General features: G+C 41.8%; 1 protein-coding gene across 2 annotated transcripts in view; it reads right to left on the bottom strand.

The window, feature by feature from the left end:
- ADCY2 (adenylate cyclase 2) overlaps positions 1-26,490 on the bottom strand; it is a 453,943-nt gene that overhangs the window by 78,868 nt on the left and 348,585 nt on the right. For both annotated transcript variants that reach the window (XM_088827623.1, XM_055422281.2), the window contains exon 15: positions 11,585-11,669. In XM_088827623.1, the coding sequence (XP_088683749.1) occupies positions 11,585-11,669 (85 nt within the window). The remainder of the gene's footprint in view (positions 1-11,584; positions 11,670-26,490) is intronic.

Below are 26,490 nucleotides of genomic sequence, written 5' to 3'. Positions count from 1 at the left end.
AAGCTGCTCCCTAGAGATGTACGGGTTTGGTGTGCACTGGGCCCCATACAGCAGACTCAGGATGCAGTGGATTCATCTCCGTCTCTGTCTAGTCTTCCCGTGTGCCTCCAAGCCCTCATATGCAACCGTTCTTCAACCTATTATGCCATGTACTCATCGTTCTCCAGGTCACAGAGGCAGGCAGCCGCTCCGATCGTTTCATCCCTTCATCAAATCGAGGCAAAGTAAATACAGCTGTTCTGAAATATGAAAACTGGTAACACTGCTGGTGACAAGGCAAGGATACAGATGCTGGTGATGGGGACACAGACGCTGAACCACAAAGCCAGTGTGGGAAGAAGAGGAGGAAGAGAGAGGCATTAGGAGTAAGAGAGGGAACCAGCGACGGGGAGGGAGAAGGTAGACTAGAAACTCAGAGTAGAAAGAACCTGCCTGTGGCAAACGGAACACTGATTTCATTTGTTGCTCTGAATAAAAATTATGACTTATATCCTAACTTGATAATTGAGTTCAGTTTATTCTGTTTTGGGTTAAGTATTCAAATAAAGTCCCTGATGGATACATAGTTTATCAAAATTTACAGCATCCTAGTCCATTCTAAGGGAGATCAGTCCTGGGTGTTCATTGGAAGGACTGATGCTGAAGCTGAAACTCCAATACTTTGACCACCTCATGCGACGAGTTGACTCACTGGAAAAGACTCTGATGCTAGGAAAGGTTGGGGGCGGGAGGAGAAGGGGACGACGGAGAATGAGATGGCTGGATGGCATCACCGACTCTGTGGACATGAGTTTGAGTGAACTCCGGGAGTTGGTGATGGACAGGGAGGCCTGGCGTGCTGTGATTCATGGGGTCGCGGAGAGTCGGACACGACTGAGCGACTGAACTGAACTGAATGAGACATTGGGATTCTCTGGTGGCTCAGACAGGAACGAGTCTGACTGCAATGTAAAAGACCTGGGTTCAATCCCTGGGTCGGGAAGATCCCCTGGAGGAGGAATTGAAAACCCACTCCAGTATTCTTGCCTGGGGAATCCCATGGACAGAGGAGCCTGGCAGGCCACAGTCCATGGGGTCGCAAAGAGAGGGACACGACTGAGCATGCACACACACAGACACACACACACACACACAGAGACATTATAAATGATACAAACTCAAAGAATATTGTGGCATTTATTTAGAACATCCTCTTCATATGAAGATGAGAGCAAGCCTGCTATCAGCTCAGGGTAATAGAGTTCTTTCTACTCTATTCTATTTGACCTTTGGTTTAATCACTGGCATCATTTCGGCCAAATCTGTTTCTTCTCTGTCTTGATCACCGTGAGGCTCACTGTATCGTATGACTGTCTCTTATTACCTAGAACAAGCTCACTGAGCATCTTCTAGAAATGCCCTTGGCTGTTAAAGCCACATCCATCCACTGATCAATATGGAATTGGTGCTAAGTGTAGTGCGAGAGGCAGAAGGAGAAAGAATATAAACGTACGTGAAAACCCTACCATGGAGTTGGTGCTGGGGACGGTGAGCAGTGTGGGTTGCTAGAAAGAGTCTAGAATGAATGCTAATGTCTTCATCCAGTACAGGCAGAAGATTCTCCACATAAAAATAACATGTTCATACATGGTGTTTTGGATTAAAAACGAAGAAAAAAGTATCTCTGCCAAAAATATTTCCCATTTCTTCCTTCCTCTCTTCCTTTTTTTTTTTTTTTGAAACTTCTGCATTGGAAACAGTAAGTAGTCTTTGCAGTTCTAGAATTCCTCATAATTCGGTGTGATAATTATTAAAGCAGATTGTGTTTGCAGTCTCATTAGTTTGTTACTTTTTAAAATAAAACGAGGTACCTGCAAAGAAGTCGCCGCTTATATAGAGTGAAATGTAATAAAGTGAGAGACATTTCAGAAAGTTTTAAATATATCCTAGTGGTTCGGTAACAGACGTTTATCATTAGAAAAATAGAACTCCTCTTGTCTGAAAACTATGGTGAAGTTAATCATGTAAACACGTGCCTTTGTGCGTTCGTCTAGAGGATACCTACTCTGGCGTTCCAACTGGGCAAGGACTCTCACCGTCACTGCAGCAATGATTACTTCATACGTTTGGTGCCACAGAGACTGGTGTGTCTGCTTTAATTATTGAATTGTACTTGGACTTCCCACAGGCTTTTATTTCAACCAATCATATAGACTCTAAGGCTGGGAAAGACTGAAGGCAGGAGGAGAAGGGGACGACAGAGGATGAGATGGTTGGATGGCATCACCGACTCGGTGGACATGAGTTTGAGCAAGCTCCGGGAGGTACTGGCAGACAAAGGGGCCTGGTACGCTGCAGTCTGTGGGGTCAGAGTTGGACGCGACTTCCTGACTGAACAATAACGTATATTTTACAGCCATCCTGTTCCTCTCACGCGCCTTGGCTGAGCCACATTCCTCTGTTACTCAGGCGCTGGGTGGCCCTCTCAGCACCATCCCCATCATGTTAGCGAAGTGAAGTCGCTCAGTCGTGTCCGGCTCTTCATGACCCCATGGACTGTAGACTGCCAGGCTCCTCCGTCCACGGGATTTTCCCGGCGAGAGTACTGGAGTGGAGTGCCATTTCCTTCATCGTGTTCTCTTTGCCTAAATGCTTGTCTCTGGCCACTTGGAGACCTGGTGGAGCCACCTTACAACTCATCCCTGTGTGTGTGTTTGTGTGCTTGGTTCCCTTCCCAGGGATCAAACCCAGGTCCTCAGCAGCGAAAGCACTGAGTCCTAATCACTGCACCACCAGGGAATTCCCATCACAATCCTTGTATTCCCAGAGGCAGCCCAAAATTCAGCAAATAGAACTCTACAGATGCTCGCTGCAAAAGTTCACTGTCTTAACAGTGGACCCAGAGAGGAATTCCTAGGGGTGTAAAACAAAGAAGAAGGCTACTGATAGAAGGATTGAGCCTGTGGGATTGGCCCCAGAGTGTCCTGGAACTGAGCATCACTGGGCTGGGCTTCTGATGCCCATGGGGAAAAAATGTTGTCTTGGGTCTGCAACAGGTGGGCAGCTGGGACCAAACTGCTGAATAAAACCAGAAGCCTCAAAAGGCTCTTCTCTCCAAGTGGAGAAGTCTAGAAAGTCCATACTCTAGACCAAGAAAGTATAAATAAACTTCCAGTGCAAACTCAGACTCTAAATATGGGTGTTGGTTTTGAAATCACATTAGCTGCTTCATAATGAGAATCTCAAGGTGAGTGGTTACTGATCAGACCAAAAACCAAAGAAAGGTCATGGGGCTGTAGCTGCAGCAAGAACAACACTGCTTATGATGACACATCACACTGCAGGATGCAGCGTACATAGCAGTTGGGAAAGGGGGAGTCCCTACTGAACACGGTCTCACAACAAACAAAAATTATGAGCTACGTAAGGGGCTTCCCAAGTGGCACAGTGGTAAAGAATCTGCCTGCCAACGTAGGAGGTGAAAGAGACACGGGTTCGATTCCTAGGTTGGGAAGATCCTCATTGGTTTGGAAGATCCCTGGAGAAGGAAATGGGAACCCACTCCAGTACTCTTGCCTGGAAAATTCCATGGACAGAGGAGTCTGGCGGGCTACAGTCCATGAGGTTGCGAAGAGTCAGACACGAATAAGCATGCCCGCTTGCACCATGAGCTGCGTAAGACAATGGACCTTACAAGGAAGAATTAACAGAAATAACAGATAATAGAATAAGTATCATAAGATTCACAAATCAATCTAAAATAGTCTATAAAATAAGATTAAATTAAAAAAACCCATGGATTAGAGTTCATAATGATAAGCAGTTAAGAGAAAGCAATAGGTTTACTTTATAAATGAGCTCCACAGCCTCTCCAGAGACAAACATGTAGATGAGATTAAATACTCAATAGTTATGCTGAAGAGGGTAAGATAGCTCTAAGGAGACAACCCATAAAATAGCACAGAAATATAAAGTGTATGGAGTTGAGACACAGAAAGTACAACAGAAAGATTCAACACACTTGGAATTAAAGTTAGATAAAAATAGAACAGAAAGCCTGAGAAAAAGGCAAAACACAGGGAAATATGGGACAACAACGTCATGGACCTGGAACAGAATATGAGCTCTGCAGTCGAGATGAGGCACTGAATCACATCAAGGTAAAAGAAAAGTAAACCTCCTCCTCAACACAAAGAATCTATTGCCCAGGACAAAGGGCAAGGTCTCCAAAAACAGAGAAAGGACATCTTATCAAGGAACAACAACTGGACTAGATTCCTCCTCAGCACATTAAAATCCAAGAAAATATGGACTCATGTTTTCAAAATGTTAGCAACATTATTGTAAATTATTAGTCAAAGAGGAAACGAGGCTGTGTTTCTTTTTTTAATATAAAAGCTGGTTGGGGGATATTATACACAGGCTCTCATGGAAAGGATTACGAGAGGGATAATCCTATGGAAGTATGAACACTGCCTCTGGAGGAAGGAATGACATTCAGAAGAATGGTGAACAAAGGGACCATTAAACCAGAATACTGATAACAGTGAATAACACAAATAGTGTAAATTTAGAAAAACCTAGACAACGTTGGACGGGCAATGGAAAAGGATCAGACCAAGGTGCCTGCATTTTTCAACAAGAAGATGGAGACCATAAAGGACCCGGTGAGAAACGTACATGTTACACATTTTATGTTAATCCCTGAAAGAAAAGACGAGGATATATAACTGCCAAGTCACTAAAGGGGATAAAGGAGACTCAATAAACTCCATTTGTCCAGGAGATGACAGGAGAAGAGGAAAAATAAACAGAAGCAAATAACATATACGATGGGAAAAAAAAGCAAAAGACGACTAGCAATAATTGTAATACACGTAAATGTATTACGCTTGCCAGCTAAAAGAAAGAGACTCTTGGATCAGAGAACATAACATACACTTAGATGTTGTTTACAAGAGACACACCTCTATAGCAAGGAAAAGCTGAAGAAGAAGATGGGGAAAATACTAACCAAGAGAAGGCTGGCAGGCTTATATTGACATTAGAGAAAATAGACTTCAAGGGAAAAACACTCCTGTGGGTGGAAAGCCTTTCTATCAGCTGGCATGTGACCTATTTTCTGCCCCCAGGACTCCCTCTATATGTGTGCTTTCATCTCTGCTGGGAACAAGGTTGGCGGGCTGATACTGTGTTATCTCTGCTGTACAAAGTGGCAAGAAAGCCACACGGAGAGAAAAATTTCTCCTGACATTTTCTAACATTTTCATTTGCTGAATCTGGCACAGTTCTTCTAAAAGACATTTCATCAAGAAGGTTTTTGTGGGAGGCGTCTTCGTTATTTATGGTTACATCTCTTGTGTTTCTTGCAGAGATTTAAGTCTACTTCAGGTAGTTTAGAAAAGTTAAGCTTGGCAATAAAAATGCACTCCTTGTTATTACTACAATGGTGATGACAGCTATTATTATTTTTTACTGCTGATTGTTATGGAAATGTAAACTTGAATCTCTTATTCTGCATCTTAGTTTCTACTTAGATAAAATGGATTGTTTTGATTATCAAATAAAATAATATGTAATGAAAACACTTTGAAGGGCTCTCATATACGTGAAAATATTTTGCACGTATTACTATAAACTTTCTTAGAATATTTTGAGTCTAAATTGACTTATAAAGAAATTTTTTTCTCTGTCTTACTGAATGTCTTTTAAGATGGAGTAGACTGAAACTGCAATACTTTGGCCACCTCATGCGACGAGTTGACTCACTGGAAAAGACTCTGATGCTGGGAAGGGTTGGGGGCGGGAGGAGAAGGGGACGACCGAGAATGAGATGGCTGGATGGCATCACTGACTCTGTGGACATGAGTTTGAGTGAACTCCGGGAGTTGGTGATGGATAGGGAGGCCTGGCGTGCTGTGATTCATGGGGTCGCGGAGAGTCGGACACGACTGAGCGACTGAACTGAACTGAACTGATACCTTGTCCAAAATCCAGTTGTACATAAACTAGGTCAACAGCTGAATATACTGGAAAACTAGACAAGAGGCCACTGTGAATTAGGTTCTATGTGACGTTATCTTGCCTGACTGTTTTGCCTTTGAGCCATTGATGCTTAGCAATCACTGCAAGGCCACTTCAGTACCATGACGGTCCGTGACCAGGACCACGGACATTTCTCCCTGAGCACTTGCCAGAGTCTCTCCACACACAGTCTAGCATCCTCTGGAACTTGCCTCCAGTTTAGTACAAGGATTCTAAGGCTTCTTCCCAAAGGCTCCAAAACCTACTTGTGGTACAGTAATACTTTAGGGCAAGTTATGAAACCTCTGGACCTTCTCTTTCGTTAACTGTAGAATGGGCATTCCCTCCAAGGACTCTGTGTGGATAAATGAGCCGTATACATAAAATGCCTAGCAGAGTTAAGTCTGCACTTTTAATATAATACAACATTTATCATTTGTAAACTGCAATGAGGTCAGATATAGAACTATTGAAGGATCTCACCTGTCTTAAGCAATCTACATTGGTTCTGAAGGTTCTTATCCAAGGACAGGGAACTTTTGCAGATCTTGTGGTTCTCACATTCCTGAATGTGATCCAAAGTCTCCATCTGCATCCTCAAGGGATCTACTTATGACTCCTGCATTATTTTTCATAGAGGGAAATTGTAGAAATGGAAACTCATAGAAATGAACGGCATCTTGGGTCCTGGGTCCTTCATCCCCCAAGTGCAGACCTGGACAAGGTTATCTCTCAATTCCCTTTCAGCTCTCAAGTTTACGACTCTGAAATGCTAACCAGCATCTGCTCTAGAAAACCAAGGACCTCACAGGAGAACTGATGCAGAGGTGCTGAAGGAGACCTGACAAGTAAGCACACAGGATGCTGGCCCAGGCTGCCAGGAGCCTATCAGAACTGGGAGCAGGGATGCAGCAACTGTGAGCTGGATTCAGAACTGTGAGCGTAGGAGAAGTCAAATCTGGGTGAGGATGGGGTGGGGCTTCTCTGAGCAGTGGGGCCAGGTGGTTGCATTTGCAACCCGACATCCCTTCAAGCTAAACGACATTAAATACTTTGCGTTTCAAGTGTCCGAAACAGTCAGTGAACAAAACAGGGCTGAGATGAACTCACTGATGATCATTTTTTCGTCTAAAAGAACACAAATAGGAAGCCCAACAAGCAGTCACTAGGTGGAAAAGGCTAGTTTTCCTTTTGCTAATTTTCTTCAGAATTAGCTGGTGAAGGTCACAAAATTGTTTCCAATGGAAGAGCCAGCCCGAGGCACTTCAGAGTCAAGGAATCATGGCACACGTGAGAAGGAATTTCAGTGCGGCAGGATGAGGGCTGTGGACCACCATTCACTCCTTCATATATTCATTTACACACCAAGTCCGTCCCCACCCACGGCACCGGAGGAAGGAGGACGATCAGGGCTCACAGGGAACATAACTGCCTGAGGATGAACACGGGAGCGGGGCGGTGAGACAGAGGAGGTGCTACGTGGAGCCCAAGCGTGGAGGACGGGAAAAAGGACCTCGTGGAAACGACGGACATCCAACAATGCTTCCTTGCGTGCGTGCGCGCCAAATCGCTTCAGTCATATCCGATGCTTTGCGACCCTATGGACCACTCCTCTGTCCATGGGATTCTCCAGGCAAGAATACTGGAGTGGGTTGCCATGTCCTCCTCCAGGGGATCTTTCTGACTCAGGGATCGAACCTGAGTGTTCTGTCTCCTGCATGGGCAGGTGGGCGATTTACTACTAGCGCCACCTGGGAAGCCCAAATGTTTACTTAGCATGCACTTATTATAAACACATCTACATGTCCAGCATTCTGCTGGATTCACTGGGAGATAGAAAGCAAGTGAAGGAAACAACCCTGGTCTTAAGGATCCTGTTATATACAAGCAGAAACTGCAGTCGCACTCAGCAGAAAATTTTTAAAAAGGGGATCAAAGGGATGTCACATATTGAGTGCTAAACGACATGGCACAGGCCCTGTGTCCCCTGGTGCTTCACGAAAGGCCCATCACAGGGACTGGTGAGGTTCCCGAGAAAGTTTCTAGGAAGGCGAGCAGGTGCAGAACCCACCCCACGGGCAAGAACTGCTAAAAGGGCAATGTGTTGGGGGTGATTGCTTCTGGAACATCCTGGGGATGGGGTGGACTGGCAGTAACCAGAGTGGATGGAAAGGCAGGGCTTCTCACAACAATCATGATAATAACAGATTCCCTGACATTTTTTCTCTGAACGGGTCACTGAACAAATACCACTTTTTTTTTTAAATCAACCGGAAAAAAACTGCATTTATCATTCTTATTTTTTTACCGATTTTGATGTGTCCCTACCTTTTTATTAAACCCAGCTGGTCAATGACCTATCAGTTTTACTTACTTGTGCTGCACTTTTTGTGCAAAAGACGATAATAAAGGTAAAACTTTTGGAGGAAAAAAGAATATCTGCCAGGCTTACCTTTTCTCTACCTCCTTTACAGAAGTATTTTGATTTCATTTTTCATACAGAGAATTTAATACCAATATTAGCACTGATACTGCCTCTGGCATTAAATTTTCAGAAGGTTAACATAAGTTAGTAGAACATGAGTCTGGGATATTCAGTAGTCTTTCATAAACCCAGTATTTAATCCATAAAAAAGCACAAATCACAATAAAATCTCATACTTCTCCATGACCACTGTGGAATATTTGTGATATATGTAGGCTTTTTCCTTCTTCAATTTAAATTGATTCTTTGTAGATTGACACTATTACATTAAATGTCATGTGTAAGAATGGTAATTTTTTTTAAAAAAGACAGAAGCAAGCATTTATCATTTTGATCTTTGTTCTAAACACTGTTTAGAGTGTTCTAAACACTCATATTAATTTTAAAAAGTTAATGCTGGTTTCTGTTGCCTAAAATACAGGTTTGTCTAAAGTGCTCCAAGAATCAGTTCAGTTCAGTTCAGTTGCTCAGTCGTGTCAGATTCTTTGCGACCCCATGAATAGGCACTCTAAAATATGCAGTGATAGAAAATAACAGTAGTTGCTGTTTGTTGAAAATCTGTCAGTATCCTGTTAGGTACTTAACATTTAATATCTCCAATCATCCCAAGAAACTTTGAAGATAGTTTTTCTCCAAACTTCATTTGAGGAAATTCTGGCTTGGAAAAGACAACAAGAATCTCAACGGTAATATGTATAGTTTTTGACTGAATTTGGAGGGTTGAATAGAAAGCATGTTTAAAGCCTTTGCGCAACACCATGTTTGATGTTGTACATTAAAAAAAAAAGTCCTTACAGACTGTTTTAAAGAGTGAAAATAACCTCCTAGTGGAACCAGAATTCCTTCTTTAATTTTCCCAGGATTACATGTGAACTAAGGATCACAGTACTTTTGCCTGGAAAATCCCATGGATGGAGGAGCCTGGTAGGCTGCAGTCCATGGGGTCGCTAAGAGTCGGACACGACTGAGTGACTTCAGCTTTCACTTTTCACTTTCATGCATTGGAGAAGGAAATGGCACCCCACTCCAGTACTCTTGCCTGGAGAATCCCAGGGACGGGGCAGCCTAGTGGGCTGCCGTCTCTGGGGTCGCACAGAGTCCGACACAACTGAAGGGACTTAGCAGCAGCAGCAGCAGCAAGGATCACAAGTGGCCAGTAGGGGGAGACGCGGGCACGGATCCTATCGATTCAAGTTGAGAGAGACCAGATGCCTTTAAGCCTGATCTTCCTGACCACTTTGGCACAGCACAGGCTTCCCAGGGAGGAGGCAAACATTAGTTCATCTGCAGCCTTGAACTTTTCTCTTTGGGACAACGCAGAGTTATAAAGAACTTCATAGCATCTGGTGTGTGGGCCTTAGACTCTTGGGACGCCCCCAGGGAAGGCTCTGGTTTCTAGGAGGAACCAGAAGCCAGGAATGTTGGATTTTGAGGCTCTTATAGGAAGGACCCCAAGCCATGAGAGTTCAACACTGTGGTCAGATTACAGCAGGGCTGAGAGGGGAGATGTTACTGAAGCTTTCTCACCAAGGCAGGAAAGCTGCCCCGGGGATTCTCCCTTCCTTCTCTGGCTCCGTGTTTCTTTTTTAGAGCAACTTGGTGGACCAGATGGTGAGGAATCTGCCTGCAGTGTGGGAGACCTGGATTGATCCCTGGGTTGGGAAGATTCCCTGCAGAAGGCAATGGCAACCCACTCCAACATTCTTGCCTGGAGAATTCCAAGGACAGAGGAGTCTGGCCGGCTACAGTCCATGGGCTTACAAAGAGTCGGACAGGACTGTGTGACTGACACTTTCAGTGGAAAGAAAAGTCAGTCTGAAACCCTAACTATGCACTATACTCCTGCCACCCTCAAGACTGGATTCCAAGAAAACGAGAAGTACATCTACTTAGACACAAGGATGTACGCAGCTTTAATGAGAGCAGGGTTTAGATTTCCAACAGAGCCACAAAGGATCATCCCTCTTCTGAAAACTGGAGAAACAGGCTGCAGGTGCCTCTGGGGAGTCAGGAAGAGAAAGGGTGGAGAGTGTGTGCGTTTCCACCCACGGGAAATCTGCACATAGAAAGTCAGGCTTCCTCGTGTGTTAGGAGTTCCTCGTATCTCAGAACTTGACAAAGATCCCCAGGGTCAACAGTTACTCCATCTTCTCTACAACCTGTGAAGTCTTCAGGGGATGTTAAAGTGACTTGAGATGCCATGTGTGCATTTGAGGAAATCAGAAACCACAGTCTTACTTTTGGAAGAGTTTCCAATCCAATTGGAAACATTCAAACTATGATATAGCAAACAGAACCCACCGAAGTCTGCAAAGGTCCAAGGCACAGGATGCAGCATCCCCTGTCCAGAGGCAGAGACACACTTTGGAATCTTAATCCTTTTTTTGGCCAGATGATGCCATATATCAGACCAGAATGTACCCAATGCTGGGACTATGGTTCGGTCCTATTTCAACTCATTTCCAGTGAACAAAATGAAAACTTGACTATCTTTTGGGACTTCTGTCTCATTGTTGGCTTTCTTAAGATGCTCTCACAGATCCAGGGCCATCCAGCAACAACTGCTTTACACTCAAGAGTCCAGTGAGGTTTACTTCATATATCCTGAACTAGCATTTAAACCATAAGTGCTGACAGTGACTGGTTTTAACTTAAAACACTAATAAGAGATATTTTTACATTTGTTACTTTCATATTTTCCAAAATTTTATACCTTGTGGAAGTCATTATCAAAGACACACTCTGTTTACATTTTAATTCTCCTGGTCATTATAAGCCTCCTATTACATTAGTATTTACTACTATAAATACTCTGAAAACTTAAGAGGGACAGTACAAAATGTTGACAGAAACAAATAAACACAAATGTGATTTTATAGCATGCTATCCAATATTTCAGGTAACCTTTGAGTTAGCGTGTCGGTTGTTACGGGCTTCCTCAGTTCATAGTCTGGGCTGTTGACATGAAGGATACTGGCTTTATTACTGGGCTGTGTATCTCATGAAACAGTAAATCAACAAGCTCCCTATTTTGATCGAGCAATCCATTTTCAATGAGCACACTTTTCAAAGAAGTTCCATATGTGAAGTACCTACCAAAAGCTGTCCAGCAAAGCAGACGAAAAGGATAAAGGCAAGCGAGAGAAACGCCACTCCAAAGGAAATCCCGAGAATGGACGTTCTACCGGGAAACAAAAAGGAACATGTTAGTGTGGGGACAGCTTCAGTTTTCCTGGAAAGCTGTCACAAATACTTGTGGCTTGAATTAGGATTTGTAAAATGAGGACTTCATTCCTCATTAATATTTTTGAGAAATGAAAATGGAGCTAAAAACAAACCTAGGATATAAACACAGGAAAATGTATCTACGGCTGTGTCTGAACAATTTGCTGTGATATGACATTAAAACTGTCCTACCAGCATCATTTCTTCATGAGAGAAAAACCCTCTTTACACGACTTGCCTCTGCAACCAGCCCAAACCTTCTGCAAACCAAACCCTCTGCAACCTTCATGCCCAAGCCCGCCCATGGCCATCATGGTGCCCCCTTCCCTGTCTCGATGTCCTGGCAGTTTTGCTTCCAGAGCAGCCTCATTGATGTCCTCGGAAACCTCATTCCCTGTTCTCACTCTGCGGCCTTTGCGTTTTTGCATGAGCCGGTGAACATACAAGCTTCCTGTGATCATGTGGGAAGAGTGCCCACTAAGTCACGGGTTCTGTCACTCTCCGGTTACAAGTAGATAAAAGTGGTCACGAGAACTGTATGCATTTCTCAGAGTTCCTTTAAACAATTCAGAAATTGAAGGTGTCTTAAAACGTCCTTTCACCCAAAGGATAAAGCTGTTCGCAGGAATTGTATGCATCTCTGAGAGGTCCTTTATAATGAAAAATCAAGGCCTCTTAAAACATCATGTAATGCAAAGGAAGAAGGGTTTGGGAGTATTAGAAAAGATGAGCCACAATGAATAATCCAAGATAAAATTTAAATGCAACATCTAGAGAGAGGTCAGGTGGTACCTGAGATCACAGTGGAATCTGGAGCCAATGAGGGTGGCTAGAAAAACTGAAGGGACAGAAGACTTGGTACTGAGAAGTGAATGCTGACGCATCAAAAGGAAGACTCAGATATGAGCCCTCTACAGGCTCAAGTGCCCAGCGAGTGCACAGCTGTGAGCCCCCAGCAGGGGGAAAAGAAACAAGTCAAAGGAAGACTCAGATATGAGCCCTCTACAGGCTCAAGTGCCCAGCGAGTGCACCGCTGTGAGCCCCCAGCAGGGGGAAAAGAAACAAGTCAGCAGTGAACTAAGGAGCCCCTTCACGCCATCAGGATAGGAAGGGCCTACTCAGTTGGCACTCAGATAGTTATTCTATCTTGAGAGATGAGCACACATCAAGCAAGATCTACAAAACCGTGGCTTCAAACCACTGTGCGCTCGAAGCTGACCCGAGGGTGCATTTATGGAGTGCTGAGTTATGTCCTGGACGTGACGCCCACGCTTTCAAATACCTGGCTTGATAATGACATTCGTTCACATTTTATGAGTAACTCTAAGTGTCTGCTAGGAGGGTACAGATATGCCAAATACACACGGCCGGGTCCACGCTGGGTTGGAACAGAGCAAACATGAGTAAGATCCGTGTTTTGAGTAACTCACAGTCTCAGAAAGGTAAAGCCTCCTCGCCTCCCCCACCCCAAACACCCTTCTCAGACACTGCCCCTTAATTCCGGCTCAGAATCCACAGTTTCAGCATCTCCCCATCACAGACTCTCGGGCCTCCTGTTAGCGCCGTGGATGGAGGGGAGCGTAGGAAGGCTCTTGTTATTCCTGCGACCGAAGAGACACCAGAACTCATCTGCTCAACTTCCACTGGCCATTCTTTTCATGCATCTAAGACAGAGAGCTCTGATGGGTTTTCTGTGACTCTGTGCTCTCCTGGTTCCTTGTTGGTGTTAAGGTGATGCCACCTGCATAAGGTTGATGTCAGAAAAACAATACTTTTTTCTTAGGTCTGTAACTGTTCAAACATGAATAATCTCTAATTGAAGGTCCCGTAAGTCTCAGCTCTAAACCACCCGGTGATAGGAGGGTGACGCTGATGGTGGAATGACACGATAATATGATAATAGAATACTGTGTGTCCAGCACAGTTCTGAAGGCTCTGTATGTACATGTAACCCTGGACAGCAGGGCTACTGTTCTTACCTCATCTTACTCTAGAGAAACTCACACCCAGAGAAACTGAGAAACCAACCAAAAGTTAACAACCCTCCCAAGTGGTATGGGTTGGGATTCAAGTCCACACAACTGTATTCCTGATGCAGGTTGTGCTTCTTGGAGTAAACATGTCATGTTTCAATCATGTTTACTGGTTTAACTTTCCTGGAAAATTATCCTTTTCATTTAAATTTTGAATGTGAGACATTCTCCTTAAGATTCTCTTACAATTTTTGAAGTTGTTATAGTTGAAGCAATTTCTTCTTGTCCTTCATGTTATTTTTTCTGATTCTCTCTAGATCAGACTTTTGAAGCTTTGCATGTTTGTTGAACTTCTCAAAGAATGAACTTTTGGCTTATTATTAAGGTCCATGCTTTCTGATCATTTTATTATTGGTTTCTGATTTAACTTAAAATAATCCTTTCCTCCTTCTTTATTTAAACTTTCATTGTTCTTTTTCTTGATTGTCATTTGCTGCTAATCTTTTTTATTTTCTAATAAATGCATTTAAGGACATAAATATTCCTATAATTACTGCTTTAGCCAAATCCCACAGTTTTTTATTTACAGCTACTCATTGCCATTCTTTTCTAAAAAGCCTATAATTTCAATTTTCTTTTCCTTTCAATACAACAGTAACTATACAGGGAAATTATTTTTGGTCTGTCCTTGTTATTTCTAATGTCATTAGGTTTGATCAGAGATTGTGGTCTCTATTAGTTTTACTTTGACAATTTCTTTTTCTTCTGGGATGTGATAAATACATTCCATTTCTATTATGTCTTATGATACATATTTACATTTCATTTTTGTTGGAAACAAAGCAACTTCTTTTAGTAAGTCTATTGTCAGAGCTTGAGGAGTTAGATCCCCAGTGGGCTGATTTATTGGCTCAATTTGATCTGTCAATTTTAGAATATATTAACATTTCCAACTAAGTTTGTGGGTTTGTCAATACATCTGAACATTTTAATAGTGTCTATTTATTTCAAAGAGATGCTGGAGTGCATAAAGATTCATAACTGTTAACTTTTCTTGGTGATTGTACTGTAATATAAGCTTCTCTGTTTTCATGCTCAATGTCTTTCACTTGGATTCTAGATTGTCAGAAATTCATACTACTACAGTTTTTCTCTTTCTGTAAGCTGTTTCCTAAAATAGCTATTTCCTATGCTTTATTTCCAACCTTTTCTCTTTTAATTTTAGCTAGATTTTTAAAGGTGGTACAGAAGTGGCATTTGGTTTACAGCCTCAATCTTTGACTTTCTTTCCAAGAATAAGACATTTCTCTCCATACAAATTATGAAATTTATTAATATTTGACCAGTTCTCTCCATCTTATTTTCTTCAGATGTTTGGTAAACTTCAGACAGAAATCACTTGAGTAAAAAACAAATTTAATACAAGGACAGGGAAGCCTGGCGTGCTGTAGTCCATGTGGTCACAAAGAATCGGACACGACTTAGTGACTGAATGACAACATCACATAAATACCCATTTAAATTTTCAATATGTGTTAAATTTGGTAAGTTGTACAGTCAATGAATTTTCCCATTTTATCTAAGTTGTAAATTTTTTGGCCTTGAGTAATTAATAACTTTTCATATTTATCCTGTTAAAAATCTGTAGAATCTGTAGTAAATACCATTTTATTTCTTATAACATTAGTTTGGGTGGTTTATGATTATTGCTCTTTTTTTCTTTCTTGATCAGTCTTGCTAATGTTTAGGCATTTAATTGTTTTTTTAAAGAACCAGTGTTTGTTTTTATTATTTTTCTTTTGTTCGTTTTTCATTTTATTGATTACTTTTTTCTTAATGTATGTTCCCTCCTACTTATTGGATTTGCTTATCTTTTTCCGGCTTCCTGAGGTTGAAAGGTAAACAACTGATTTCAACTCTTTCTTCTTTCAAATATAAGCATTTTAAAGCTACAAATTCCTCTCTAAATTACTGTTAAGCGACATTCCACACAGTTTATTTTAATACACAAAACATTTGCTAATTTGTCTTGTGACTTTTTGGATTTATTTCAATTTTTTAATTGAAATATAGTTGATTTAAAAAGTTGTGCCAATCTCTGCTGTACAGCAAAGTGACTAGGCTGTACACATATATACACTTTTATGTTCTTTTACATTATGGTTTATCACAGGGTATTGAATACAGTTCCCCATGCCATATGTGAGTGCTCAGTTGCTTCAGCCGTGTCTGACTTTTTGTGACCCCACGGACCGTAGCCTGCCAGGCTCCTCTGTCCATGGGATTCTCCAGGCAAGAGTGCTGAAGTGGGTAGTCATTCCCTTCTCCAGGGGATCTTGCCCACCCAGGGATAGAACCTATGTTGCCTGCACCTCCTGCATTGGCGGGTGGGTTCTTTATCACCAGTGTCACCATGCTTTTCCATTATGGTGCATCACAGGATATTGAATACAGCTTCCTGTGCTACACAGCAGGGCCTGTTATCAATCCATTTTAATGTACGAGCTTGCCTCTACCAACTCCAGTCCCATGGAGAGAAGGGGCTGGTGGGCTACAGTTCATAGGGTCCCAAAGAGTCGGATACGACTGACGTGACTTAGCATGCACGTATGCACCAACTCTAAAGCTCAGTCCAACCTCTCCCCGCTGCATCTTACCTAGCAACCCCAAGTCTGTCCTCTAGGTCTGCGAGTCAGTTTATGTTCTGTATGTGGCTTCATCTGGGCCACGTTTTGGATATTTGTCTTTCTCTTTCTGACTTACTTCACTTAGCATGATACTCTCTGGTTGCATTCATGTTGCTGCAAATTTTATTCTTTTTATGCCTGAGTAACTTCAATACTTTGGCCACCTCATGCGAAGAGTTGACTCACTCGAAAAGACTCTGATGCTGAGAGGGATTGGGGGCAGGAGGAGAAGGGGACGACAGAGAATGAGATGGCTGGATGGCATCACTGACTTGATGGACATGGGTTTGAGTAAACTCCGGGAGTTGGTGATAGACAGGGAGGCCTGGAGTGCTGTGATTCATGGGGTTGCAAAGAGGCGGACACGACTGAGTGACTGAACTGAACTGAACATTTCATTATGTGTGCTTCCCCAGTGGCTTGGCAGTAAAGAACTCCCCTGTAAGGCAGGGGATATGGGTTTGATCCCTGGGTTGGGAAGATCCTTTGGAGAAATAAATGGCAATCGACTCCAGTGTTCTTGCCTGGGAAATCCCATGGACAGAGGAGCCTGGTGGGCTACAGTCCATGGGGTTGCAAAACAGTGGGACATGACTTAGTGACTAAGCAACAACAATATTCCATTATACATATACAAACACCACACTTTCTTCTTCCATTCATTTGAAAAATTGACATTTAAAAAAAAAACATTTTATTTAGTAATGTGGTTCAGTCGCGAAGTCATGTCAGACTCTTTGGACCCTATGGACTGCAGCATGCCAAGCTCCTCTGTCTGTCAGTATCTCCTGGAGTTTGCTCAAACTCATGTCCATTGAGTCTGTGATGCTATCTAACCATCTCATCTTCTGCGGCCCCCTTCTTCTTTTGCCTTTAATTTTTCCCAGCATCAGGGTCTTTTCCAATGAGTCAGTTCTTCACATCAGGTGGCCAAAATATTGGAGCTTCAGCTTCAGCATTAGTCCTTCCAATGAATATTCAGGACTGATCTTCTTTAGGATGGACTGGTTGGATTTCCTTGCAGTTCAAGGGACTCTCAAGAGTCTTCTCCAACACCACAGTTCAAAAGCATCAATTCTTAGGCGCTCAGCTTACTTTATAGTCCAACTCTCACATCCATACATGACTACTGGAAAAACCATTGCCTTGACTAGATGGACCTTTGTCACCAAAATAATGCGTCTGCTTTTGAACATGCTGTCTAGGCTGGTCATAGCTTTTCTTCCAAGGAGCAAGCACCTTTTAATTTCATGGCTGCAGTCACCATCTGCAGTGATTTTGGAGCCCCCCAATATAAAGTCAGCCACTGTGTCCACTGTTTTTCCATCTATTTCCCATGAAGTGACAGGACCAGATGCCATGATCTTAGTTTTCTGAATGTTGAGCTTTAAGCCAACTTTTTCACTCTCCTCTTTCACTTTCATCAAGAGGCTTTTTAGTTCTTCTTCAATTTCTGCCATAAGGGTGATGTCATCTGCATATCTGAGGTTATTGATATTTCTCCCAGCAATCTTGATTCCAGCTTGTGCTTCATCCAGTCCAGCGTTTCTCATGATGTACTCTGCATAGAAATTAAATAAGCAGGGTAACAATATACAGCCTTGACGTACTCCTCTCCCAATTTGGAACCAGTCTGTTGTTCCATGTCCAGTTCTAACTGTTGCTTCCTGACCTGCAAACAGATTTCTCAGGAGGCAGGTCAGGTGGTCTGGTATTCCCATCTCTTGAAGAATTTTTCACAGTTTGTGATGACACAGTCGAAGGTTTTGCCATAGTTAATAAAGCAGAAATCGATGTTTTTCTGGATCTCTCTTACTTTTTTGATGATCCAGCGAATGTTGACAATTTGATCTCTGGTTCCTCTGCCTTTTCTAAATCCAGCTTGAACATCTGGAAGTTCACAGTTCACATACTGTTGAAGCCTGGCTTGGAGAATTTTGAGCATTACTTTACTAGCATTGAGATGAGTGGAATTTTGCAGTAGTTTGAGCATTCTTTGGCATTGCCTTTCTTTGGTATTGGAATGAAGACTGACTTTTTCCAGTCCTTGTGGCCACTGCTGAGTTTTCCAAATTTTCTGGCATATTGAGTGCAGCACTTTCACAGCAACATATTTTAGGATTTGAAATAGCTCAATAGTCTTCTCCAGCACCACAATTTGAAAGCATCAATTCTTCAGTGCTTAGCCTTCAAATAAACATATGGTCTTTTATATGCTCACGTATTAAGAGCATGCTTTTCTCTTCATTCCCTGCTATAGATTCAAATTTGCCTCTGGCATCATTTCAGTTCAGCTTGAAGAACTTCCATTAGCATTTCTTAAACTATAGGTTTGCATGGTGTGGTCCATGACATTAGGTGCTATTGTTCATTACAAAGCTACCATTTTACTATTTGTTTTCTGTCTATCTCATGTCTTTTCAGTTCTGTTTCTCCCTTATTGCCGTTTTTCATTAATATAATATTTTCACAGGATTTTTAATTTCTTCTATTGATTTGTTAGCTATTCCTCTGTATTTTTAGTGATTGCTCAAGATATAAAATACACATGATTAATGTATCAGAAGTTGCTTAGCATTAATATTGCACCATTTCAAAAATACATTAGGTCCTGACAACAATACAGAAAGAAAGCTGAGTGCCGAAGAACTGATGCTTCTGAAAAGTGGTGCCAGAGAAGACTCTTGAGAGTCCCTTGGACTGCAAGGAGATCCAACCAGTCCATCCTAAAGAAGATCAGTCCTGGGTGTTCATTGGAAGGACTGATGCTAAAGCTGAAACTGCAATACTTTGGCCACCTCATGCGAAGGGTTGATTCATTGGAAAAGACTCTGATGCTGGGAGGGATTGGGGGCAGGAGGAGAAGGGGACGACAGAGAATGAGATGGCTGGATGGCATCACCGACTCGATGGACGTGAGTTTGAGTGAACTCCGGGAGTTGGTGATGGACAGGGAGGCCTGGCGTGCTGTGATTCATGGGGTCACAAAGAGTTGGACACGACTGAGTGACTGAACTGACAACAATATAATCCCACTCTTGTCTGCATCAGAATACTTAGTGTAGCTATTATTTTTTGCATTAAATGATCAGTTGTCTTTTAGAAAAATTAATACCATATAAACATATGGTCTTTTATATGCTCACGTATTAAGAGCACACTTTTCTCTTCATTCCCTCCTGTAAATTCAAATTTGCCTCTGGCATCATTTCAGTTCAGCTTGAAGAACTTCCATTAGCATTTCTTAAACTATAGGTTTGCTGGTGATGAATTCCTCTAGCTTTCGTTCATTTGCAAAATGGCTTTCATCTCATTTTTGAAAAAAAGAATATTTTTATTGAATACTTAATCCCGGATTGAACATGTTTATATCAGTGGGTCTGATGAGAAGTCAGTCAACATTTCCATTACTGATCCCTTGCATTCACAATGTCTTTTTTTCCTTGGACTGCATTTAAGTTTTTTTTTCTTTCTTTTCTTTTTGGCTTCAGCCGTTTGAGTATAATATACCACGTGTGGTGTTATCTATATTTATTTTTCTTTCTGTTTACAGATGTATCTCAACAAATTTGGGATATTTGTCACTAAATGTGCTGATTTCCTGTTTGTTTTCAAACACTTTTCCATCCCATCTCCTACAAACTCTGTTTTCCAGATTCTTTGCAAATGGTTCTAACAAGGTTTGGCCAGTGGGAAGTGTTGGGGAAAGACTGGGAGGGGAGAAGGAGGAAGTCTGGGTATTTCTGCTGCTTTTCTATTTAACAGTCATTCTCTGAACGGGCTGCACCTACTGCTGTCAGGGAAGCATCCTGGCTGCTCATGGTTCTCGGATCCTATGTTTCTGGTGACACCGCATCCATCCTGTGTCCTCCCCACCTAGGGTGGTGGCAGTTTGCTGCCTTGCTCACCTCTCAGTTTTTCTGCCATCCCCTGTTTGACTTCTCAGCTTTGCCCTCATTTGTAAGCACTTCATTGTATTAAATTCCCTTGATGAAATTCCTGAGGCCAGTTCTGTTTTCTTTATAGAACTCTAATCCATTAACTAAAGTTTTTTTTTTCTAGGTACTATGATAGCATTAATGATTAGACTGAAACCTAAGAATAATTAGAATCAGTTGCTTCTCCAACTTTCTTCCCTCTTCCTGTGAAAAAAGAGCAAACCATTCTGTTTTTATTAGAACTATGGAGAAAATACCTACATATTTCATAGGATACGCCATAGATCAATTTCCTTATGAATGAATAACTGATTATGGATTACACTGGCCTTTAATTACAAAAATCTTAACAGATTTAACAAAAATTATCACGGGTTGGTCTGCTTTCAAATCACATAATTAATTTTATGAATCAGAATTTAAATAAAAGATTCTTGTACTAGAGTAAATTCCTTGGGCTCCTGTTTTCTAAAATGCATTTCAGTGTCTGTTTTTAGGAATAATTATTCCACCATAACATGTTTGATAGCGGTCCTGGGCATTCTGGAGTCATGTCAAACAGCTACATTAGAGCCTGAAAAAACAAGTGTCTTAAAATTTGGCTCTCATGTTTTACAATAATCCACGGGACATGGTAAAGAGCATCTGGTGATATTTTTTTCTGGATGTATCTAATTTTGATTTTTTCTCAAGCATAAGAATCCATTAAAGGAAGCTAAGAGGTTGTTAAGGGAAAAAATTGGCCCTAATACCACAAACTGTTTGTGTTCTGCTGAAATGGATGACAAGTGCCCAGAAAAGCAGTAATGAATAGTCTTAAAAGTATGATAGGAGACAAACTACCAAACATGACTTCATAAGAAACAGAAAATCTGAATAAATCTATAAAAGAGCAACTGAATTAGCAATTTAAAAACAAAACAAAAATAAAAACTACTCACAAAGAAAAGTTCATGCCCAGATGGCTTCATTGCTGAGTTTTACAAAACTCTGAAAGAAGAATCTATACTACTTTTTCCACAGACTCTAGAAGATAAAGGGGATGGGACAGTTACTACGGGATTCTATGAAGCCACTATCACCCTGATACCAATACCAGATGAGAACTGCACAAGAAAACAAAACAAGAGACCAGCATCTCTTATGAATTCAGATTCAAAAGTCCTTGACAAAATATTAGCAAACCAAATCTAGTCACACATGAAAAGGATTACGTATACCATGATCAAGTAGGATTCGGCTGAGAAAGGCAAGGCTGGTTTAATACCCAAAAATCAATTAATGTGATACACTATATTAATAGAATAAGGGGAAAAAAGCCTCAAATGATATCTCAATAGATCATTATGACAAAGTCCAACACCCTTTCATTGTAAAAACACTCCTCAGACCATGATGAAAGGGATTTTCTTTCTCCTGATAAAAGGCATCTATGAAAAACACACAGATAACATCATACTTAATGATGAAGGACTGGATGTTGTCCTTCCAAGATCACGAACAGGAATACATGTGTGGCAAGGCTTCGTCTATGGAACACTGTGCTGGAGCTTCTAGCCCGGGAAATTAGGCAGGAAAATGAAATGAGAAGCACTAGATTGTACAGGAAGAAAAAGAACTGTCTCCGTGTGCAGCTGACATGATCTCGTACGAGACCATGATGTGACAACCTGAGACCCAGAGCTCTGGGCACCTGCCCCCCTGGGGGGCTGTCTGCCGCTCCAGTCCACGGCACACTGGCTTTGTTGTTGGGCTGGATGTAACTCTCACCCCAGTGAACAAGAATTCCCATGATCAAAGTCATGGTTGGTCAAAAGTCCTTAATTATAACCATTTATCCTGCCTGTTCTATCAAAAGCATGTTCAGGCTCATTAAGCATACCGAGTTGTTTGTGTAATGCAATCAATTTCAATTAACATTCTGGTTGCAAAGCTTTATTCTTTTTTTTCTTTTTTAATGTAGAGACATAATTGATCTATATACTCACTGAAAAGCAAACTCGACTCTCTGCTATCAGGAGGCAAGAAAAATTACACTTTTAAATGATAATTTTTGACTTAGGCATTTTAATCCAGTGTATTGTTACAATACATGGGAAAGGTTATTTGAAACAAGGTCCTTTCTCCCTTCTCTTTTTTCCTCCCGTTTATTTTCTTGCTTACAGGGTTAGTTTCTTGCTTACAGGGGGTCTTGATGAACAGGAAACATGCTTCCTGACAGGAGATATCCAGCTTCCTCCCCCCAAGACTGATGTAGACTCTCTTATCAATGCTCTGTTCACATGTAACAGATTACATGGTATTTAGTAAGGATAATAAGAACAGAGCGGGGAGGGAACTTTTAACTGTATGTTAGGAAGAAATAATAAAAATCTCTCACTCTCTTTTTAAGTGATAGGTGATAGAATCTCAAAATAAAAAAGAATTTGTTTAAAAAAAAGAATTGAAAGGTGAAAAAGGAGACAAGGCATTTAAATATTCACCACTATTATAGATTATTATTCTCTCCAAGAATAGGACTTAGCGGAATCGACACGTTCTGGCCACTGGGGTCTTGTGATGCTGGACAGGGAAAAGGAGTTATACTTGGCAGAGTAAAGCGCTTCCACCCCATACCAACAACAAAGGCCAAAGACCTGAATTTTCTGAAGGTCCATGGTCTTCTTTTTGTACACTCCTTAGTTGAGCTCATCTCCTCCCAGCTTTATAAATAATACCTATGTGTTGATCTTTCCAAATTATGACTTCATCAATCCTGACTCCACGCACGAACCATGGGCTCTCACACACCCTCCCTCCCTCTGTGAAGCCCCACCTTCTGGATGCTAATATTAACACGCACACACGTCTTTGATGCTCTGAGGTGAGCCTTCATCCTATTCGTCTCTCTGACTTGTTCCTTCCCCAGGAGTCTCCCACTCTGTAAATGGCTGTCCAATTTTTCCTTGTTGTCCAGGCCAACAACAACAACAAACAAACAAACCCCTCCAGAACTTAGGTTTCTTATTCTTTGTCTCCCATCCAATAGCAAGACTTCCCTCATCACTCTTTGTAACATGTCCCAGAACTGGACCACTTGTTACATCTCTGTGGCTGCTCGGGTATAAACCATCTCCTTATATGGTCTTCTTATTTCCACCTATCCCCTTCCAGAGCAGCAAGAACTTCAAGCACAGCTAGATCACATCCTCAGCTGAGAACCTTCCAGGGCTTCCCATTTCACTCAGCTTTCAGTCCAAAGTTCTCCAGCACTCAGCCAACCCTGTGGGAACACGACCTGCTGGTCTCACTACTCCTGTGATGGCATTTCCACACTCTCAGGGTCACTCTGCTCCCAACTCCTGCCTCCGTGTTGGTCCCTGAACACATGTGTGACCTCCATCACTTAGAATGTTCTCCTGCCAGGTATCCACACTTACCATTTCAATTCATTCAGACTTCTCTTCCACATCACTCAACCCATGATGCCGTCCCTGACAGCCCTCATCTGAAATACCACCTTCCCTCACTCTACACGATCCTATCTTAATTTTTCTTAAAGCTTATCACCACTGAATTATTAATATTTGTTTATTACGTTATTGCTGTGCCTCTTCATAGGATTCAAGCTGTATGAGGGAAAGGAGTTTTGGGGTCACTGCTACTTCCCCGGCATCTCTATAACCATGCCTGGTATATGGTAGCTTGATAGAGAACTGTTGAGTGATTCCATAAATGATGGACTGACTACATGTGTGAATATCTCATGAATTTCTATTTTCATTACAAATGCTCAGAATACAGCCCAGATACAAAGTAAAAGTATCTCTTAGGAATTTCTCTGTTTGATAAGAATGCTCAGAGTATAGCTCGGATACAAAGTAAAAGTATAGTGACCGGTTTTGTTAAGTAAAGACACATTCAGCTTCCCTTTCATTGTTACTGTCCCTCATATCTTACTATATCAGTGACAGACAGGCAGCCACACACTCCTGGAGTGAGCACTGATTCCCACGAAATCCACTTTTTCTTGATAATAGAATTTTCAGATGGGCGTCCTGTTACATGTACTAAAGGTGACACTTTCTAGCTTCCCTTGCAGCTAGGTTCACACGTGAGACTTAAGATCTGTCTTGGGTTATAGACCAAAGTGTCATGATGTATCTTCATACCTCCTGGGAGGTATCTTCAGAGCTGACAGTTTTAAATGCCTTTTTCCCTCTGCCTCTGGGTCCTGTACTCAGCACAGGATACTGCCATCTTAGACAATGAAGATGAGGACCAAAGTCTAGGGAAAGCAGAGTGTGTGCTGGAGGGACCCAAGGTCCCTAAGTATCTGAGAAACCTCTGGTCTTAGATTATGGGGCGGGAACTAAACTGTTTGGAGAAGGAAATGACAACCTACTCCAGTATTCTTGCTTGGAAAAATTCCATGGACAGAGCAGCTTGGTGGGCTGCAGTCCATGGGGTTGCAAAGAGTCGGACATGCTTGAGCAAGTGAGCATACTAAACCATTAACTCCCATTCAAGCTAATAACTACAAGGCACGTCCATACGTTCAGAGGACCTGGATTCAGAGTCCAGTGCTGTTCACTCTGGTAGAAGCTGCATGGCTCATCTACCCTGGACAGTGAGGATGGTCCCGCTTCATCTTTTGTTTGTCTTCTTCTCTTTCTCTCTGTTCTCTTTTCCTTTCCTTTCCCCCTTCACCAAGACTCATATCCACTGCATCAAGACAATGCAAGAAGCAACACACTTTCATGATATCTAGTATGACCAATGGTTTAATGGGTAAAGAATCTGCCTGCAGTACAGGACACACGGGAGATGCAGGTTTGGTCTCTGGGTCAGGAAGATCCCCTGGAGAAGGAGATGGCAAGCCACTCCAGTATTCTTGCCTGGAAAATCCCATGGACAGAGGAGCCTGGTGGGCTACAGTCTGTGGGGTTGCAGAGTCAGACATGACTTAGAACTGAACACAGTATGGGGGCCCACAACTGTGCTTGCCTACCAAAGCAAAACTGCCCTCACAGTAGTCATTATCCATCATTTGTGTTTAGAAAAATCAAACTCTCTCCTATTTGTTTCCTTTTCGAAGATAAAAGCAAAATAAAAGTGACTCTTTTGAAATCATTATTAAATCATTAAAGAGCATTGATTACTGACATGAGTGATAGAATGCATATTAAAGAATCTCAGTACAAATAACAGTTCTAAGATGTTAAGATTCCAATTTGCTATTAATTTTCCTTAAGGAAAATGTCATTATTCTTGATCTTGCTTGGGTTAATGAAACACATATTACACTGAACATTATTATAAAAAATCATTCTTATTTTAACAATTGCCATGACTGATTTAACATAATCTATTTAGTTTACAGATAATATGAATAAAACTACTAAAAAAGGCAAAATTTTCTGCTTGATCATTTCTGATTTTTTAAGGTAGCTCACATTTCTGATGGGTTTTCCAGGTGGTGCTAGTAGTAAAGATTCTGCTTGCGTATACAGGAGATGTAAGAGATGCAGGTTCGATCTCTGGGTCAGGAAGATCCCCTGGAGGAGGGCATGGCAACACACTCGAGTATTCTTGCCTGGAGAATCCCATGGACAGAGGAGTCTGGCGGGCTACAGTCCATAAGGTTGCAAAGACTCAGACATGACTGAAGCGCCTTAGCACACACGCACACCACATTTCTGATACAGTTGCAGTATAAGGCAGACAGAAATGAGAGAACAACTAAAAAAGGAGGAGCTAGCTAATAATTTAATTATATCTGCTTAAATCCCAAGACTAGACCCAGATTGAAAAATTATGGGTCCGACAGGGATGATGGAAGGCCTCTTTTATGAAAACACTTCCCCTTGCCCGTCCTTCTAAGACCACATCTCCCTCTGTTACGTCATTCATTCAATCAGGATTTTATTTGTTTCCTCACTCATTACATCATATCGCTCCTGTTTTTCAAAAAACAGGCAGTTTACAAAAAGGAGAGCAGACAAAATAAAATAAAGCTATAATCCAGTGTATGTGAAAACAAGTGAGGGCATGTCAGAAAAAGTGAAAAGCATATTATCTCAATACACGTTTCATAAAGTATAACAGACTTATCACTTTTAAATAGACACACTCAGAGCAAAGACAAGAATACCCTAGAGACACAGAGGGTATTCAAAGCTGGTGCTGAGAGGCGTTGA

Source organism: Moschus berezovskii, chromosome 18, assembly GCF_049115385.1.
Source record: "Moschus berezovskii isolate FMDL1 chromosome 18, NW_MosBer_1.0, whole genome shotgun sequence".
NCBI classification, from domain to species: domain Eukaryota; kingdom Metazoa; phylum Chordata; class Mammalia; order Artiodactyla; family Moschidae; genus Moschus; species Moschus berezovskii.
The sequence above is the reverse complement of the archived record's forward strand: the minus strand, read 5'-3'. Positions and strand labels throughout refer to the sequence as shown.